Below are 18,950 nucleotides of genomic sequence, written 5' to 3'. Positions count from 1 at the left end.
GCCAGACCAAGACCCCAGACAGTGCTCGGTCTTCTTCTTAGGACCATGGTTCACCTTCGGTACCCAGACGGGATATGTCAGTACCACTCTCTCCCTGGACCCGTCCAACCTCGGCCTTGGCTGCCTCTCCACCTGCTACAATGGCCTTCCATCAACCCTTGGATTAGGATGTTGACACCGCCCCTCAGTTACCTCATCGTCAATCACCACCAGTCCCTCGAGTTCAAGTCCATGAGGCAGAGGTTCATCAGCCCCCCAGGGTCTCCCACTATGACTCGTCAGATTACTACTACGACAGTGAAACTGGCAGATACTTTGTCTCCATGAGTCAAGAGGTTGTTCAGAGTCACTTGGGCTCCAAAACCACTGTGCCACCAGTGCCAAGGTCCACTGTACCTTCGACACCCAAGTCTGTTCGAGGTCACGTTCCACTCCACCACCAACGGATGTCGTGTCTTCCCCTGCTTCAGGTTCAAGGCCCCGTTTTGTTGTCGCCACTGTTACGCAGACACGTCACTGTTCTCATGTCGACTTGATTCCTGACTCTTCAGAATCTGACCATGACGAGACGCATCATACGGATCCTCCTGCTTCTCAGGTTGACTCAGGCTCCTCGGATGAGGTTGCCCCACAATCCCTGCAGGAACTCTTTCAGCCAGGTGCCTTATCTCCTACTGATGACGTCCGCACCTTTGCGGAACACATCCTCAATGGATTCATGGTAAGGTACCGACACCACCTTCCATCCCGCTGCTGCCATCCCTTGAGAAAATAGCCAAGCGCTCTTGGGATGCACCTGCCTCACTTGACTCTCGCAACTAGGAAGATTGAAGCTCTCTACAGGATTTCTCCTTCGCAATCTTCTTGGCTGCTGGCACACCCCAAGCAGAATTCTGCGATTGTTGAAGGATCTCAGCAATCGTTTACTCCTAAGATGTCCACTTCTCCTGTGGACCAGGAGGCCAAGAAGGTTGACAGCCTAGCAAAGAAGGCCTATTCCTCTTCTGTTTTGGGACTCAAGGTCACCAACTATAATGACTGTGTGGAGGCCTACATACAGTGCTTAATGGAGAAGATCTTGCCCATCTTCCCTGATGTTCCGGAAGACTGTCAGCGTGTCCTCACAGAGATCAGGGATGAGGCCCATTCTGTTGGCAGCTGGCTCATCACCTCAGCCCATCACTCCACGGACTGCTCGGCCAAGCCCATGGTGGCAGCTGTTGCCCTTATAAGGCACTCTTGGCTCCATTTGTCGGATCTCAACCTGAATGCGAAGGCCACCATCGAAGACATGCCCTTCAGCAACACAGGCCTATTCAACCACGAGACTGACGAGTGGCTGTACCGCAAGTACCGTATGAAGGTGGCTGCCAAGAAGCACGGTATGTCTACACCTTTTCAGACTCCATTTCGAAAGCGCCAAAGACAATGGTATAGCCAGAGCCAGCGAACCTTTCAGCAGGACTGCCCATACCAGCATCAGGAGCACCTGAGGCAGTGCTACCCATCCCAGTCCTCTTCTTCTTCTGCTGACGCCAGCCCCCTGCTCAGTATCGTAAGAACCACAGACAGGATACCAACCAGGGCAAGAAGAGATCCTGAAGGGTCCCTGCATGCTCCGACACTCCCTCCACTTCCTTCTGTAACATCCTAAGGCCCTTCTTTAACATCTGGGCCTCTGTGACTTCCGACTCGTGGGTCCTTGACATCGTCTGTAGGGGTTATGCCCTCGAGTTCAAAGAGCTTCCTCCAACTGGAGCTGTTATTTCTCTCCCCCCCGCCACGACACCTTTCTCAACAAAGTACGCACTCTTTTGGACAAGGGCGCAATCTCACCTGTTGACCCCTCTCAAGTCCCTTCATATTTCTTCTCCAGATATTCCATGGTTTGCAAGCCCGATGGGGCATTAGGCCAATTTTGGACTTGAGGTCCTGCAACTCCCATTTGGTTTACCATCGGTTCCGTATGGTAACTCTTGCTTCTATTCTGCCCTTCTTGCACCAGGGCCTTTGGTTCGTGACGATCGACCTGAAGGATGCCTACTTCCACATGGGGATTCAAGAAAGTCACTGAAGGTTCCTGTCATTTGCTGTTGGTCCCGACATGTACCATTACAGTGTTCTTCCCTTCGGCCTCTCCACAGCTCCAAGGGTCTTCACCAAATGCATGGCTCCAGTCTTTGTTTATCTTCACCAGAGAGGTTCCAAAGTCTTCCCGTACCTGGACGACTGGCTTTTCGCCACCCCTTCCGTGGACAAACTCTAACGAGATGTCAGCTTTGCCCTGTCCCTCCTTGCATCCCTCGGACTTGTGGTGAACTTGGAGAAGTCCCATCTTTCACCAACCAGAAAGATCAAGTTCATTGGCATCATCCTCGACTCCGAAGACTGCATCATCTATCTCCCTCAGGACAGTTTCCACGCTCTCTGCTCCTTGGTCAGGACTTGCCTCACCCACAGACAGGTGAAGGCCAGAGATGTCCAGGTAGCCCTAGGACACATGGCTTCAACGACGTTCGTGACCCCGTGGACAAAGTTGCGGCTTCGGCCCTTTCAGTCATGGTTCCTGTCGGCCTTCAATGCACTGACGGACCTTCCGTCCAAGTGGCTCACCATTCCGGGACCCGTCACCTGCTCCCTCTGTTGGTGGTTCAACTCCCAGAACATCTGCGTCAGCATGCCTTTTTCTCCTCCGCAGCCTCAGATCACCCTGACCACAGATGCTTCCATGGAAGGTTGGGGCGTCCACATGTCAGGCCTCTTCATCAAGGACAAGTGGTCTCTCACAGAACAGTCTCTCCACATCAATGCTCTGGAGATGCTAGCTGTGGAAAAGGCCTTTAGAGCTTTCGAGATGAACCTTGCCAACAAGGCAGTGATTGTACTACCTCAACAAGAAAGGGGGCACCAAGTCACGGACCCTGCTCAACATCATGCTTCAGATCTGGGACTGGTGCATCCCGAGAGGGATTCTGCTCCAAGCAATTCACTTGCCAGGAGAGGAGCACGACTTGGCCGACCAGCTCAGCAGATCTTCCACCACCCGCCATGAGTGGAGGCTGCATCCCGAGACAGTCAATGGCCTCTTCAGTCATGGGGAACTCCCCGGATCGACCTCTTCGTGACCGCTCTCAACAGCCACTGTCCCCAGTTCTGCTCCCGAGCGCTCAATGAGAACTCACTCAGAGACACGTTCGCCTTCCCTTGGTCAGGAGAGATGCTGTACGCCTTCCCTCCATTTCCACTGATCACCAGGGTTGTGTCCAAGATGACAAGGGACCATTCATATGCCATTCTGATCACCCTCTTGGTGGCCGAGACAGCCGTGGTTTCTGTCCCTGCTCCACCTCTCCAGGAGAAAATTTCTCTGCCTAGACTTCTGTCCGGACCTCCTCACTCTCCAGGACGGCCAAGTTCGACATCCGGACATCATCAACCTGCTGATGGTGGCGTGGAGGCTCCGGCCTTAGACTCGCTACCACCTTCGGTGCGGACGGTGATATTGGCTGTCCAGAAACCGGTCACCAAGAAGTCCTACACTTCCAAATGGAAGAAGTTCCTGGATTTCCTCTTCGTGAGAGGCCTTACTCCATCCCGAGTGACGACACCGGTGGTGTTGGAGTTCTTGATGGCACTTTTGGAGGCGGGGCTGTGCCTCACCTCCATTAAGTGCTACCTTTCTGCCATCTGTTCCCGTTTCCAGTTTGATGGCAAACCTTCTTTTTTCAGGGACCCTCTTGTGAAGAGTTTCCTGAAAGGTTGCAACAACCTTCATCCTCCAGTCTCGGTACCAGCACCTGCTTGGAGTTTGGCTGCTGTGCTGTCTGCTCTACAATCCAAGCCCTTTGAAGCCATGGCCACTTCGGACTTGCGACTCTTGACTGGGAAGACAACCATTCTTGTGGCCATTACCTCTGTCCTCCGTACTGACATTACCTTCCTGCCTAAGGTGGTGTCTGCCTTCCACATGTGTCAAGGCATTGTTCTGCTGACCCTGGCCTCAAACCCGACCACCGATGCCGAATGCCGTTTGCACACCTTGGATGTTCGGAGGGCTTTGGCCTTCTGTTTGGACAGAACTGCAGGTTCGAGCCGTTCCGAGAGACTTTTTCAATGCTACTCAGAACCAAAGTTGGGACTGCCTGTGTTTGCGCAGAGGCTTTCCAAATGGGTGGCTGGTACCATCCAACTCTTCTATGAACTCTTGGGCAGACCTCTCCCAGCCAGGGTTCGGTCTCATGCAACTAGGGCGGTAGCGACATCCTCTGCCTTTCTGACTGGGGTCCCCTTGGAGGATGTCTGCAGAGCTGCTGTATGGTCCCAGCCCTTGACTTTCATCAAAAACTATAGGCTGGAAACCAGGGCCCAGTGGGATGCAGCCTTTGGGAGGGCAGTGTTGGTTTCAGGGTTACATTGATTGCACTGCTTTTCATTTGTTTACATGTTGAAAGGAATGTCTTTTTTGCCAGAATTGACTTGGTTTACAGCATTCCTATGGTTTACATACAGGTCTTGCATGACCTAATGTTTGCTCTGTGCCTTTGACTTTAACAGGTTAAGTACTATTTATTGAAGTACTAAAAAACAACTGACACAGTTTTTCGGTTCAATAACTTTATTGTGGACAATAAACACAGACTTTTTGAACATTACTTGGTGTCATGACACTTCCTCCACCACTGACCAAAGCTTGTCAGTCTAACCCATTTGTATGATTCGCAGAGACCACAAAGAAGAAGGACAGGTTGCATACCTGTAATGGTATTTCTTCGAGTGGTCATCTGCGAATACATACAAATCCCGCCCATCCTCCCCTCAGTGTCCTGCTCTTCATTGGCTCATTCTCATGTGCTCACACGGCATAAATTTCGGAACTGGGGAAAGAGTGGGAACACAGGGGGCTTATAAGGGATGGGCGGAGCTACCACCAAAAAGTTGCAAAGTTTACTTTGCCCAGTGGTTCTAGAAGTTCTAAACAACACTGTGCAGGTGCAGTGCAGCCCATTTGTATGTATTCACAGATGACCACTTGAAGAAATACTGTTACAGGTATGCAACCTGTCCATATATAGAATAAATGAATGGGCTTCTTTCAGAAGTGTTTCAGTTGTGTATTCCTTCATGGCAGGAGGTTGAATTATGCCCTTCCAGCTATAAGATTGTATAATTCTATGAAATTGCATTGTGCTCCATCTGGCTTAGTTCTGTCTATCCTGATTGGCTCTATCCCCAAAACTTTTTCGATAGAGTTACAGTGGTACCTCGGGATACGAAATACCCAGGTTACGAAATTTTCGGGATACGAAAAAATCCCATAGGAAATCATTGTTCCGGGTTACGAATGTTTTTTCGGGATACGAAGAAATTTTTTAGTGCTTTTTTCGGCTTTTTCGCACGAAACGCGGCTTTTCCCCATTAGCGCCTATGGCAATTCGGCTTACGAAGGCTTTTCGGGTTACGAAAGCGGCCACGGAACGAATTAATTTCGTAACCCGAGACACCACTGTATCAGGAACTGAATGTGGATCCCCTAGCATACAAGCTCTAATACTGAGATATGGATTCCCTCCAGAACACAACTGCTACTAAAGACAAATGCTATTCAACATTAAGAGTAACTAACATTATGTACTTTGAAAGGCAGATTTCTGACTTTAATGTACAGTGCACCCACGCCATATGTGGGCTCACCATTCATGGAATTGACATCATGCGGATGGTGACCCCCATTAAATGAATGGCATGCATACACACTGTGCACACACAGTGCAGAATGTGGAAGTGCGCCATCACTGAAAACAATAGGACTTGAGGTCCCATGATATTTCTTTTATGCAGGGGGATCCGGAATGGATCCCCCACGTAAATTGAGGCTCCACTGTATATTTATTGGAGATTTTACACATTTAAAAAAACACACAGAGAGAGAAATTCATGTACACATTCACTTACTGTTTCTCTGCCCTGTGCTCCTAAAGTTAGGGACCATAACTCAGTGGTAGAGCCAGAGCTTTGTGTGCAGGTGGTTTCTGGTTCAGTTCTTAGCATCTCATGGCAGTGGTTAATGCAGCCAGTATTGCAGCCAAAATGTTGTGATTTTGATGCTGCAAGGCTCCAGGTTGACTCAGCCTTCCATCCTTTCGTAGGTGGTAAAATGAGTACTCACATTGTTGGGGGCTATTGGCTAACACGTTGTAAACTGCTTAAAGAGTGCTGAGTACACTATTAAGTGGTATAGAAATGTAAGTGCTATTTCTATTGCTATCTTCAAGTATGGATGGGAAGGATTCTGCCTGAAACCCTGCAGAACCATTGCCAGTTAGCACTGAGCACAGTAGAATAATAGCCTGATGTAGTGTAGGGGAGCTTTTCTTATGTTCTCCTCTGTTGCCTTTTCTGGTCTTTTGCTACAGTTCAGCTACACTGATGGGACCTTCCAGGACAGCCCCAGCATTCACAACCCAGAGCCTGCTATTCTCCTGGACCGAGCTGCTGCTTCTAAGGCCCTGTTTGGTGCCAGCACTGCACCTTCCTATAGAGGACAGCAGGGACTGGATGGAGGCCAGCTGTTCCAAGACCTGGGAGCGCTGTACCTGACCCAAGAGCAGGCTGGTAAATCCAGACCTAGGGGGCAGCACAGGCAAGGTTCCACGAACAATGGGCTCCTTCAGGACTACGGTGAAATCTCTGAACTTGGAGGAGAGTCCCAGACACACCTGGAAGATCCAGGTGAGACTCTCTTTGCTTTTTCATTCCACTGAGAAACACTTCACCCCATGCACCTTATCAATGAGCATCTCAGTTTGGAAAACAGCTTGGAAAAATTACCATTTGGACCACAACTTCTAGAACTCCCCCAGCCATGCTGGCTGAGGTATTCTAGGAATTGTAGTCAAAAAAGTAACTCCTCCAGGCTCTGTCCTGCAGTAACAGCACCTTCATCTTTTTCTCCTTTCTGCCCACAGACAGAGCTGTACAGAGACTGATGGCAGTGTTTTCCAGATATGGGATCAGACCACAGGACATAATCGGACTACTACAATATCCAGGTAAATGTCGTGAGGTGATATGAGTACTAAAAAGGTGTGTGTATGTGTGACAGAAGTCACAGCTGGAATAGTTATAACTGGAGGAAAGGGAAAAGAAGAGGGGTTGCGTTGTGCATACAAGATAAAATTGTGCAAGCTCTGAACTACACTTGCATTGATAAAGGATAAGCTGCTGTGTGCTGTAAGTATGGTACTAATTGCCCTGCTTCTTCATAGAGTCCACAGATACAACTGAGTTAGGGCTCAGTCTGGAACATGCCTTCCTATATCAGCACTTTTGCCTTGGTACCAAGAAGTAATAATAAAATAGAGGTGGTGATGGGGGCTGGAATATTGTTGAATCTTTACAAAGTTCCTTTTCTTCAGAAATTGGAAACGTGCCCTTCCAGATGTTGAATCACAGGGATCCTATCTGCTGTCTCAGATAGGAATGTGTGTGGAGAGATGGTATTTGTTTAGATAGAACCAGTGGTAACTAGACTCCAGCAACCTTAGAAGGACCACATGTTTCCCACTCATTTTGTAACCAAAACCACCTACCCACACTGCACATCTGGGACAACTGAACAGCAGTTTCAAAGCAGAAGGTTTGTCAGCCTGGAACTTTCAGATGTCTTTTACTGAAAATTAAGCATCTCCCTTTTCTTATTTTCTCTACAGCTGGTGGGCTTGGACCAGAGACCCTGGAATCTAAGCGGGTAAGCACAATTTCTTCTAAATGTGTTTAAAAGTCACAAATTGAGGGTCAGCATTGCATAGTGGTTTGAGTGTTGGGACTATAATGCTGGAGATGAGGGTTCAACTCCTTGTTCAGCCACAGAAACCCAGTATGTAACCTTGATGAGTCACACTGTCAGCCTCAGAAGGAGGCAAAGGCAAACCACATCTGAACAAATTTGCCAAGAAAACCCTGTAATAGGGTTGCCTTACAATCGCCAAAAATCGGAAACAACTTGAAGACACACAATAACAAGAAGTGCCAAATCCCCTTTGGAAAAGTTAGTATTGACATCAGTCAAGGCCTTGCAAAACAGCAGCTCAGTTGAGGAGATTGGGAAGTTCTGGGTTGTGAACATAGGGGTGCCCAGGAAGGTTCCCTAAAGGCAGCAAACTGTAACGTGAGAATGGGAATCATTTGGCCTACCATAGCCAGTTATGAAGAATGCTGAGAAGAGCATGTAATTTCCACCCCTATCTAACAGAATAGATAATTCTATGATTCTATAATAGAAAAAAAATAAGAAATTAATAGAATCAGCCTCAAGTCATGCTAGTCCAGTTCTGACAACATTACCCAATGAAAGAATTTGTGGCATCTTAAAGAATACAATTTAGCTAAGTGATGGTAACCCACATCACAGAGCAGCAGCATGGTACAGTTGGCTAAGCATTGGACTATGATTCTGGAGACCAGGGTCATAACCATGAAACCCACTGGGTGACCTTGGACAAGGCACATGCTCTCAGTGTCAGAGAAAGGCAAAAGCAAATCCCCTCTGAAGAAGTCTTGCCAAGAAATTCCCATGATAGGTTTGCCTTAGTGCCTCTGTACGTCGGAAATGATCTGAAGATAAAAAACAATACCCACTTCATTAAATGCCCTGACTGATAGTAGCTCTGACTAGAAGGGTGTTGCATTACTTTTGTCTTTCAGTTTGTTGCTGGCAAGATGAAGAAAGTGCACGGGGGGGGGGATGTAACTTGAGCTGGTGAACCACCCAGACCTTTAGAAAAGTTCTTGGAACAAGAACTCCTGGAACCCATTCCTGCACCCCTAAGTCCCTTAGTCAGCACTCTGGCTTCAGGGAGTTGCAGTCTAAAGAGAAACTCTTCCAACTTCTGCCTTGTTCTGAAAAGTGGACTCATCCACCTATGTTCACTTGTTTCAATCCATAGTGCTGTCCTCTGTAGCCAGTTTATAGATGGGCAGTTTTGATGACAGAATGGGTGGGGACAGGCTGAGGTTCTCAGCAATTTGCAAAACAAAAAGAACCATTGATAGCTGGTCATTGCAACTTGGACATGATGGTTATTGGCATTACTGATCACTGGCAGTTAATTGGCCTCTTTCTCCTTAGGCAACAGAAGCTGAAATGCAACATGGAGGAAAGTTGGAGCCACTGCCCTCTCAAGGGAGCCACGTTAGTGCCATCCCCACAGAGGGACAAATACAGGCACAGGGGGAGACGGTTGGCCCAACTGAGGCCAGAATAGCAGTGACAACAGCTTCCCCAGAAAACCTGGAGCTTCTTTATCCTGGCAAGGAGGACACAAGTGGCCTCGAGGGGCAGGTGTTCGTGAAGAAGAGCCACACAACGTATGGGGGACCCAACAAGGAGGAGGAGCAGCCAGAGACGGCACTGGCTGCTGAGGAATACGGCTACATTGTCACCGACCAGAAGTGAGAGAGGGAAGTGGGGCCTGGGAAGGGGATAGAGGGCCAAGGAAATATGGGTAGTGTCAGTCGGAGGGGGACAAGGTAAATCTCTTTTAATATTTGAGAGGTGGGAATAGTTATAGCAAGCGAGTACATTTCTATACTGCTTAACAGTGCACTTAAACACTCCCTAAGCAGTTAACAATATGTAAGTTAATTGCCCCCAACAAGCTGGGTGGTCATTTTAGCAACTTCAAAAGGATGCCAGGCTGAGTTGACCCTGGCTGTGCCAGGCTGGGATTGAACTCACAACCTTGCGGTTTGTGAGGGAGTGCCTGCAATACAGGCATTTAACCTCTGTGCCACCAGGGCTCCCTGGAATAAATGCGTTTAGCTAGTATACACATGAGGTCAAAAGATGCAAGTATACAATGTCAGCCAAAACTGGCAACCCAAACAGATATTTGAAAATCAGGTGCACACTGATTTGTACCAGTAGTTAATGCCTCTTGTAGCAAGAAAATAACTGCCAATTGGTATATAATGCATGTGTTAAACACATACCTTCTGAGAAATGGGAACAAAACTCAAGAAAATGGTGAGGGAAGGATGATATAATGTAGGAAGGGTCTGGACACCAAGCAGAAGTTCAGTAATGAAAATAAGCTTTGTTTGAGGAAAATAAGGTATGCTTCCTCAATCTGATTCACCTAGTCCCACAAATCCTCTGATAGGAATGTGTGGAGGAGGTGGTATTTGTCAAGTCTGAACTGAGCCATAATACGAAGTTAACATCTTACGTGAGCTGCTGGATAGCATGGTTGGTCTCCTCTTGACATCAGCTCAGCTGCAACTTGGTCAAATCACTAAGGGCCCATACAGACAGGCCAAAATAAAGCTGCTTCAGGTCACTTTTGAAGTATTCTGTTTAAATGGCACACACATCTTAAGAGGCCAGAAGCTGCACCAAAGCAGCATTCCAGTCCTTAAGATTAGAGTGTGGCTTTGGCATGGTTTCTGGCCTCTTAGGGCACATGCATCATTTAAACAACATACCTCCAAAGTGACCAGAGGCAGCTTTATTTTGGTCTGTCTGTACGGGCCCTGTGGTTGCTTCCAGGTTGGGCAGCAGGAGAAAGATCGTTTCCCGTTCACCAAATGCATATAAATATGGCAGGTGGAACTTTTACTGTCCTGTTTTCTGCCACTCAGTACTCCCCCTCCCCACTTTGGCTCCTGATCTACTCTGTCTCTTCCCTCTGTAGGCCATTGGGTCTTGCTGCTGGCATCAGGCTCCTGGAGATCCTGGCAGAGCATGTGCACTTGTCTACTGCTAGCTTCATCAACATCAGGCAAGTAACTGAAAAGCAGGGATCCATACGGAACTGGAGTGTGTGCCTGCCTCTGGGGATTCAGGATGGGGAGGACATGGCGAGAGAGGAAGGAAGAAATGCTGGTGACATATCTCAAGGAGAAAGGTGTTCAGGGCCTTCCCAATACCTTTTGTATAGCTTATAATCTCCTATCCCAGGACTAGATGAAAGTTGTCAGGTGCTTCTTTGTTTATATAGAAGGAGTTAGTTAAAGTGGTCTGGGAGTTGTTGATTGCATTTTGTTACCCTGAATAAAATCTTATTGCATGGGCAGGGATCCTATGGGCATCCTAGCAGCACTCCTGCTTTCCATCTCTTTCTCAAGGGGTGGTCATGTGCTTACAAGTGAATTTGGATCTTGGCCTCAACATATCCAGGACCATCATGGTGACATTGCTTCTGACCCTGAAGCAAAGCAGAGTAACAATGGCCTTCAACCTGTGATTAGTGAATGTCGAGGAGGGAGGGAGATCTCTTGTGATAACCCCAGGGAAACTAGATGTCAAGAGTGATTGATAAATCACAGAAAGATAGGTAGCCTGCAAGAATGGGCAGAGAAGGAGACATTTATTGGGTAAGAGCACACTTGGGTAGAAATGGGACTCTTGTAACCTCAGACCTCTCCTCCTGCAGTGTTGTGGGCCCAGCCCTCACATTCCGCATCCGTCAAAACCACCAAAACCTGTCTCTGGGTGATGTGGCCAACAGGGCTGGTAAGCTGACTGCAAATTATTGCTCACAGTGTATGAGAAGCCATCTGGTTACAGACCCATCACCCCCTCCTGTTTTTAACCAGGGACTGGTAGCTCTTGTCCAAGAGACAGGGCATGCCCCTAAAACCCTGTTTCACATTCCATTTCTCTGCTGTTTGTACACTTATCCACCTCTTGTGCTCAGCTGGCTGGATATCCATGAAAAAACTTCCCATATCACCTGCCACTTGTACTTCAGTAAGTAAACTGTCAGTGGAGGAAGTCACCATTTATATATCAAACCAAGAAAATAAAGAGTTGCTTTGCTGGATTGGCACTCCATCCCTGAGAGACTCAAGAGGGCTTTTATTTCCCCATCAATAGGGCTTGGAAACTAACTTCTTTTGAATGAGAACCCCCAGAGTACCCCATCCAATAGTCCAACAAAAGTAATTTTCCAAGTTTGCCCAGCAATCTGTTAGTTCTTGCTCTTTTGAGAACTGTTGCTCTACTTGTCTCCTGTCCCCAAGGACAGTCTTCCCATGTGGATTCAGTTTTTCTGTTCCTTGTCCCCCCTTCCTTTTCATCTAGTACTGGTGAAGCCACAACTGGAGACAGAGGTGGGAGTGAAGATCCTACAGATGGGCGTTGGACAGGTAAATCTGGATGTATTCATTTGGCCATGTAGAAGTTTTTTAGCCTTGTCAGTGATGGGCTATGAGGTATGTGGAGGTTGGCCTCATGGTTCATAGTGTCCGTGGAACATTGTGATCCATGAACCAAGCATCACCTAGCCAGTTCAGGAGGTCTGCATGTGGGGTGGGCATGCAAAAGTTCTTGGAGTCTGGGAGAGGGAGCATGCTACAATGCCTGCAGGATGTAGTAGTTTGGCAGGATAGAAGAAAGCATGCAATTGAAGGATGGAAAAAGTGTGGGGAAGAAAACAGAGAACATGGGAAAGTGGAGTACATATTTTGATCTGGTGATGGAACAGCCACAAATGGAGATATGTGTTGACCTCTTTGTCTTGTGGTTATTGTAAAAGTCTCTTCTTTTCCCCAATGAAATGTCAGTTCTGATTCATGTCGCCCCATAGCGCAATGAAGCTGCAACCTATCCACATCCCACACACTTTGGGGACACATTTCGCTCTGTACTGCTCACCTTCGTGTTACTGGCCTGTGTAGCTGGTGTTGTTATTGCTGCTGCAGTGATCTTCTGCTTGCGCCAACATGCCAAACAGCGGGAGAAGGAGCGCCTGGCAGGGCTGGGCCCCGAGGGAGCTGCTGACAGCACCTTTGAGTATCAGGTATCACTTCAGTGGGCACTTTAGGGGGCAGGGATCAAAGAGCAGTCTTCTGTGATTGCTGGAGTGTGCTAGGAATGTGGGGAAGGTGCAGGAGGGGAGAACCCACCCTGCCACTTGTAAGGAATCAAGAATTAGGATTAATTCACAAGAAGTAGTGTGAGGAGAACCTCAAAGAACATGGCTTTTTACAGTTGGCATATGCATCTATTTATGTATTAGTTAACATTTATTCCCCACCTGTTCCCCAGTGAATACAAGGCAGTACATGTGGCTCTTCTCTTCCTCACTTTATCCTCACCACAATCCCTGTGGTAGGTCAGGCTGAGAGAGTGATTGGTCCAAGGTTACCTTGCAGATTTTCATGGTTCAGTGGGGACTTCAGCCTAGATCTTCCAATTCCCATTCTAGTGCTCTTGCCTCTACATTACACAGTTTCTCTTCCTGTTTGCTGTCATCTGGCCAGGCCTACTCTTCCTAATCATCCGGCTTCCTAATCATCACACTCTGACTACGTTGCCCTCAGACAAACCCTAGACAGCTAGGTCCTGGTTTCTTTGGATGAACAGAGTGTATACACCCAACCCCTCAGCTGGCAAAAATGAGTCATTCCCTAATCATTGATGCCCTGTATACCTATGTTAGCTACTCTTAAGTGCAGTGATAAGGGTGTTTGGGATTGGGAGTGGGGGTGAGGGTGTCTTTGGCCAGCTCAGGACTGGTGTTTGCTTTGTAAGGGTTGCCCCTCCCTGTGTTAACTCATCCTGGTGAGTGTGGAGTAGTTGTTTCAGCTGAGGTCTTTCCCACAGGAGCTTTGTCGGCAACACATGGCTGCCAAATCGCTGTTTGGCCGTGCAGAAGCACCTCCACCCCCTGCCCCAGCCGACAATTCCCGCGTCAGCAGTGTCTCCTCCCAATTCAGCGACGCACCCCAGGCCAGCCCCAGTTCCCACAGCAGCACACCATCCTGGTGCGAGGAGCCCGTACAGTCCAACATGGACATCTCCACTGGTCACATGATTCTGGTGAGGCAAACTAGCATTTGGCATGTGCAGGTACATGCATGTGTGTACGCACATGTATGTATGTTGAGGGGAAAGCTTAAGATGAGTGAGCTTTCAGGATACAGCTTTGCAACAGCCAGAACTTCCATTGCTACATCTCCTGTGTTGCAAAATGACAAATGGTGGGGGTAATGTCAAGCTGGATGGGACCTCTCATTTTAGAGAGTAAGCAGAAGCAGCCAAGTATTCTGCTGTCATAAGAACAGAGGAAGGTGCCTTATACTGAGTTGGATCATTGGTCTACTGTCAGTGATTCCCAATTTTTGTCTGCCAGATGATTTGGACTTGAGCTCCCATAATTCCTGACTGTTGGCCAAGTTGGCTGGGCTTATGGGATCTGAAGTCCAAAATAAATGGAGGACCAAAAGTCGAGAATCACTAGTCTGTTTACTACAGAGTAATTGACACTGACTGGCAGTGGCTCTCCAGAGTTTTATATAGAGGTTCTTTCCTGACCCTCTCTAAAAATACAAAAACTAAAAACTTGGGACCATCTATATGCAAAATATGTGCTTTACCACTTTGGGTTGTATATTGACAGTTTGTCTTTTGGGTGTCAAAGTTTGGAAATGTTACTACTTTAGATCACAGCTCTTAGAAATCCTAAGCCAACAGGCCAGTAGCCATAGTAACTTGGGGATTCTGTGGAGTCCAGATATAGAGTTTTCTTGCACTTGGACAATTCAGGAGATGATAACTTTATAATCATTCCCACCACCCCCCACCTCCCACAGGCATACATGGAAGATCACCTACGCAATCGGGATCGGCTAGCCAAGGAGTGGCAAGCACTATGTGCATACCAGGCTGAGCCTAATGCCTGTGATGCTGCCCATTGCGAAGCCAATGTCAAGAAAAACCGCAACCCAGATTATGTGCCCTGTGAGTACCTAACAGCCATTGTACATGGACAGATAGGCCAGAGCTGCCCCAGCCCTGGTAGCATTCCTGTTTTCAAGACCTTCACAGGCATAATGGGGCTGGGATGTAGACCTGATTGACTAATTTGACCCATGATTTTCATTTTTTTTTAATTTGGGTGGGTGAAGGCTCTCATTCTTGAAGAAGTTCTGCATTGACAGATAACCTCCAACATTTCCACCTGTTCCAGTGGGGCCTTTTGCATTGACTCATTTTATTTTATGTTGTTCCCAGATGACCATGCCCGCATAAAGCTGAAAGCAGAGAGCAACCCATCTCGGAGTGACTTCATCAATGCCAGTCCTATTGTGAGTGACAAAACACCTAGATTCACAACTTTGACATTCCACTGCATTCTCAAAACCCATTTAAATCTAGTCTTATTGCCCCATTATGAGAAAGAATCTCTCCCACTCCTGTTACGACCTATCGGTCCTTTGAAATTAGCCCGTCCAAAGATCCTAGGTTCCCCAAATTCTGATTTAAGTGTACCAAGCCCATCATAAATGAAAGAACATCTACCTCTACTGTTCCGTTCCCTGTGGCTCTTTCATTGAGTGCAAGTGGCTTATTTTTCTTTGTGAGTTTTCCCCCTCTCCACCCTAGTATTGCCAGTGTGGGAGAAAGAATCACCCTAAGTATTGTCTGCCACCTGCCTTCTAGAATCAAGTACACCTTCACACTTCTTGGTGTGAAGTCTTGCACTTCCCAGTTATACAGCTTCTGATCTGCTTATCTAAATGCTTCTTTTTCAGACTCTCTGCATAATCTCTTGACTTTGGAAGGGGATTGTATGACTCTCTCTTTCTGCCTTCAGTCAGGAGATTTAAATAGTGTGTCTAGGTAGTAATATCTGTTGTTAAGTGCAATAGTTAAGTATTACATACATGAGACTGACTGGCTTTGATCTTTCTCTTCTCTGCCTTTCCCTTCCCCCTGAAAGCTGGCTATAATGCATGATTATTCATCTTCCAAACAAGTCAATTTGACAATGTAGGTAGATCACATGTCTTGATGGTTATGGATTAGTGAGCTTTTGGAATGATATTTCGTAAGGATGGATTGTATTTCTAATCATTTGTCAGAACAGAAAAACCTGGTTGTTGTGCCGATGCAAGATGTCTAATAATAGCAACCATGGTGAGCAAAGTCAAACAGTCTTCACCAATGTAGCCCCTTCCAGGCATGTTGGACTGCTTCTATCATCTGATGGGAAAGATTGGGAGGTTGTAGTCCAACCTATTTTAGGGGGCACCAGATTAGAGAAGGCTAATTGCCAATCTTCAGCAAATACCTGTTTAGAGTCTGGCTCCTTAAGACTGCTGTCTCTCATTCTGGGCTTAGTCTTTCCCTGTCTTTCCCTCCCTCCTGGAAGCCTATAGTGCCTGCTCTTAACATTACAGATTGACCATGATCCACGGATGCCAGCTTACCTTGCTACTCAGGGGCCCTTATCCCACACCATTGCTGATTTCTGGCAGGTGAGTTGACGGGCAGCTTAACTGGGGATTGATTTGACTGGAGGTGGTGATAGTGCCAAGGATTTGAACATTTGGGGACCTTATTCCTGTATAGAACTTGGTAAAGTCATTTTTACTGTTCTATACAATCCCATGTTTGGATGGGAGATTCTTTGTGTTATACAATAAAAAGGTAATGTTTTGGAACTCTTTCGTATGCTGTCTGGGAAAACGTTTAGGAGAACATCCTGCCTGATATTTTGTTTGATGTAGGTTGACCCTTCCTTTCACAGTAATTCATTTAGAGTTCTTAGAGTAAGCAGAGTCATTGAATAGTCTGTATGGCAGCCTCCCTTATTTGCTATTCTTGAAGAATGTCACACTACAGTGCCTAGCAATACCACACTAGCTGGGAATGATGGGACATATATTCTGACCCATCTGAAGTGTATCAGGTTGACAAAGGCTGCAGTAAAAAAAAAATTCCATTCTGGGACACTGGTGGGTATGTGGGTGACAAATACAGCCCAGAGTTCTGGCAGGGCTATGCAAATGCATAAGTTTCTCTTCCATGTGTAGATTTCCTTTTTTGTGCTGTGGCAATTGGTGTTATCTTCACACGGCAGCACCCAAAGTCCCCCTCTCCAATTTATAGAGAAAGGCCTGAAGCTGCCTTGCCCCAGTTCCATGCTTGACAATGAGCAGCATCTGAAGAAGCATCTGGCTATGTCCCCATATTAGACATGAAATGATGACATCTGCTGGTGTCCTTCAGGACTCTCATACTGCAGTGATCAATTTGTATCTGGCTATGAAGATGTAGACAGATTCTTCTCCAAGCCTGTTCACTGTAAAGCCCAGAGTGGCTATGGGGATAGCTTCAAAGGCTTATCAGTAAGTTGTGAGAGGCTGTATGATTCAGCGTGGCATGGGTCCACATGTGATTATTTATGCCATGATGAAGGGATGTAGGATTGAGGTCACTGTTTCTCATGGAAGATGCTGCAAATGAATTGATTAAACTGGTAGAACTTCTCACCATATTTTTCCTTTCACTTTTTTAATGTTCTATTTCTAAAAGGAAAGAAGAGTGAGAAGATAAGGAGCACAAAAATCCTGAATGTCCTAGCTATCTTGTCTCTCTAAACTGGGTGGAAATTGATATAGGTTGACCTGAATCAATTACTCCACCTCAGAATGTGGTGGGGTCTCCTTTGGAGGTCTTTAAACAGAGGCTGGATGATCATCTGTCAGGGGTGCTTTGATTGTGAGTTCCTGCATGGCAGGGGGTTGGACTGGATGGTTCTATGATTCTATGAATTGTGCTACCTCCCAGATGTTGGACTGCAACTCCCAGCAGTCTTCATCAATGGTGACTTTACCTAGGGTTGCTGGAGCTTGCAATCCAGCACAATTCCTATCACTGCTGTAAATTCTGAATTGTACTAGGTGTGGCCTATAAGTATCCAAATATAATTCTTCAATCATGAGGCACTGTCACATGTACCTTTGCTTTTTAAAAAAAAACATAGAATCAGAAATTGTCAATATGCTAAATTCTGTGCACTGTACAGTAGCAGATGTGGCTACGGGAGCACTTAAATTGTGTATCCTTGCACAAATGCACAAAGGACTTTGGGTTGAATTTCAGGCCAGACTGACTCACATCCTGTATGAAATGAGGAAGGTCCATTGTGGGAGTGGGCTGAGGGTGACGGGATGAGAGAGAGAAAAAGTCTTTTGTCTCCTGAATGCTAGATTGTTTTATTGTTGTCCATTGTCCACATTCTCTGTGCCCCATCTCCTTCTATCTCATTCCAGCATGGTTTGGATTCTACATTTTTTCAGCCTTCAAAAGAGTGGGACCTACTTTAGGGGCATGGGAATAGCAATCGTTTATTTGTTGGCTATATATATCCCACCTTTCTGCTAGCGAACTCAAGGCAGCTGACTTGGCTGTCCTGATCTGCACTGTATGCTCACAACAATACTGTGAGGTAGCCCCGGTCATGTCTGTTGGTTCTGTGCAGATGGTGTGGGAAAATGGCTGCACTGTCATTGTGATGCTGAGTCCATTGGTGGAGGACGGTGTCAAGCAGTGTGACCGTTATTGGCCAGATGAGGGGTCCTCACTGTACCACATCTATGAGGTGAGCCAGAAAAGTCGCTGTCTCCAGGGGCCTGCGTAACTTTGCATCTTTGTGTTAAAAGTGACAGCCGTGAACCAATGGGAACTGGTGGCTTTCATTGGTGATGAATGTATTCTGTCTTTAATAGAGCTGTCGAAGGCCTGTTACAGACTGCCAAAATAAAGATGCTTTGGGTCTCTTTGGAGGTATGCTATTTAAATGATGCATGGGTCCTAAGAGTCCGGAGGTCATGCCAAAGCCACACTCCATTCCTAAGCTCTCGAGTCCAGCTTTGGTGCAGTTTCCAGATTCTTAGGGTGCATGCATCATTTAAACAGCATACCTCCAAAGAGACCCGAAGCAGCTTTATTTTGGCAGTCTGTAACAGGCCCAAGATGCTGAAACTAATTTTGGGATAGGGTTAAAAACCATGGATTGTTCTCATATAGTCCAGACTGAAACCTAGAGTGGATTCACAGCCCCACTGAACTTGAGAGCCACCAGCTTCCATTGCCCAGAAATGTATGTGCATCTTCAAGTCACCTGTCAACTCTATGAATTTTATAGGGTTTTCTTGGG

At 46.9% G+C, this 18,950-nt stretch overlaps 1 protein-coding gene across 2 annotated transcripts in view; it reads left to right on the top strand.

Moving 5' to 3' along the window:
* PTPRN (protein tyrosine phosphatase receptor type N) overlaps positions 1 to 18,950 on the top strand; it is a 62,129-nt gene that overhangs the window by 32,452 nt on the left and 10,727 nt on the right. For both annotated transcript variants that reach the window (XM_042479086.1, XM_042479095.1), the window contains exons 6-18: positions 6,414 to 6,729; positions 6,966 to 7,049; positions 7,710 to 7,747; positions 9,128 to 9,450; positions 10,692 to 10,778; positions 11,433 to 11,512; positions 12,083 to 12,147; positions 12,588 to 12,800; positions 13,607 to 13,822; positions 14,596 to 14,743; positions 15,017 to 15,090; positions 16,186 to 16,263; positions 18,273 to 18,392. In XM_042479086.1, the coding sequence (XP_042335020.1) occupies positions 6,414 to 6,729; positions 6,966 to 7,049; positions 7,710 to 7,747; positions 9,128 to 9,450; positions 10,692 to 10,778; positions 11,433 to 11,512; positions 12,083 to 12,147; positions 12,588 to 12,800; positions 13,607 to 13,822; positions 14,596 to 14,743; positions 15,017 to 15,090; positions 16,186 to 16,263; positions 18,273 to 18,392 (1,842 nt within the window). The remainder of the gene's footprint in view (positions 1 to 6,413; positions 6,730 to 6,965; positions 7,050 to 7,709; positions 7,748 to 9,127; positions 9,451 to 10,691; positions 10,779 to 11,432; positions 11,513 to 12,082; positions 12,148 to 12,587; positions 12,801 to 13,606; positions 13,823 to 14,595; positions 14,744 to 15,016; positions 15,091 to 16,185; positions 16,264 to 18,272; positions 18,393 to 18,950) is intronic.

Source organism: Sceloporus undulatus, chromosome 1, assembly GCF_019175285.1.
Source record: "Sceloporus undulatus isolate JIND9_A2432 ecotype Alabama chromosome 1, SceUnd_v1.1, whole genome shotgun sequence".
In the NCBI taxonomy this organism is placed as follows: Eukaryota; Metazoa; Chordata; class Lepidosauria; order Squamata; family Phrynosomatidae; genus Sceloporus; species Sceloporus undulatus.
The sequence above is the reverse complement of the archived record's forward strand: the minus strand, read 5'-3'. Positions and strand labels throughout refer to the sequence as shown.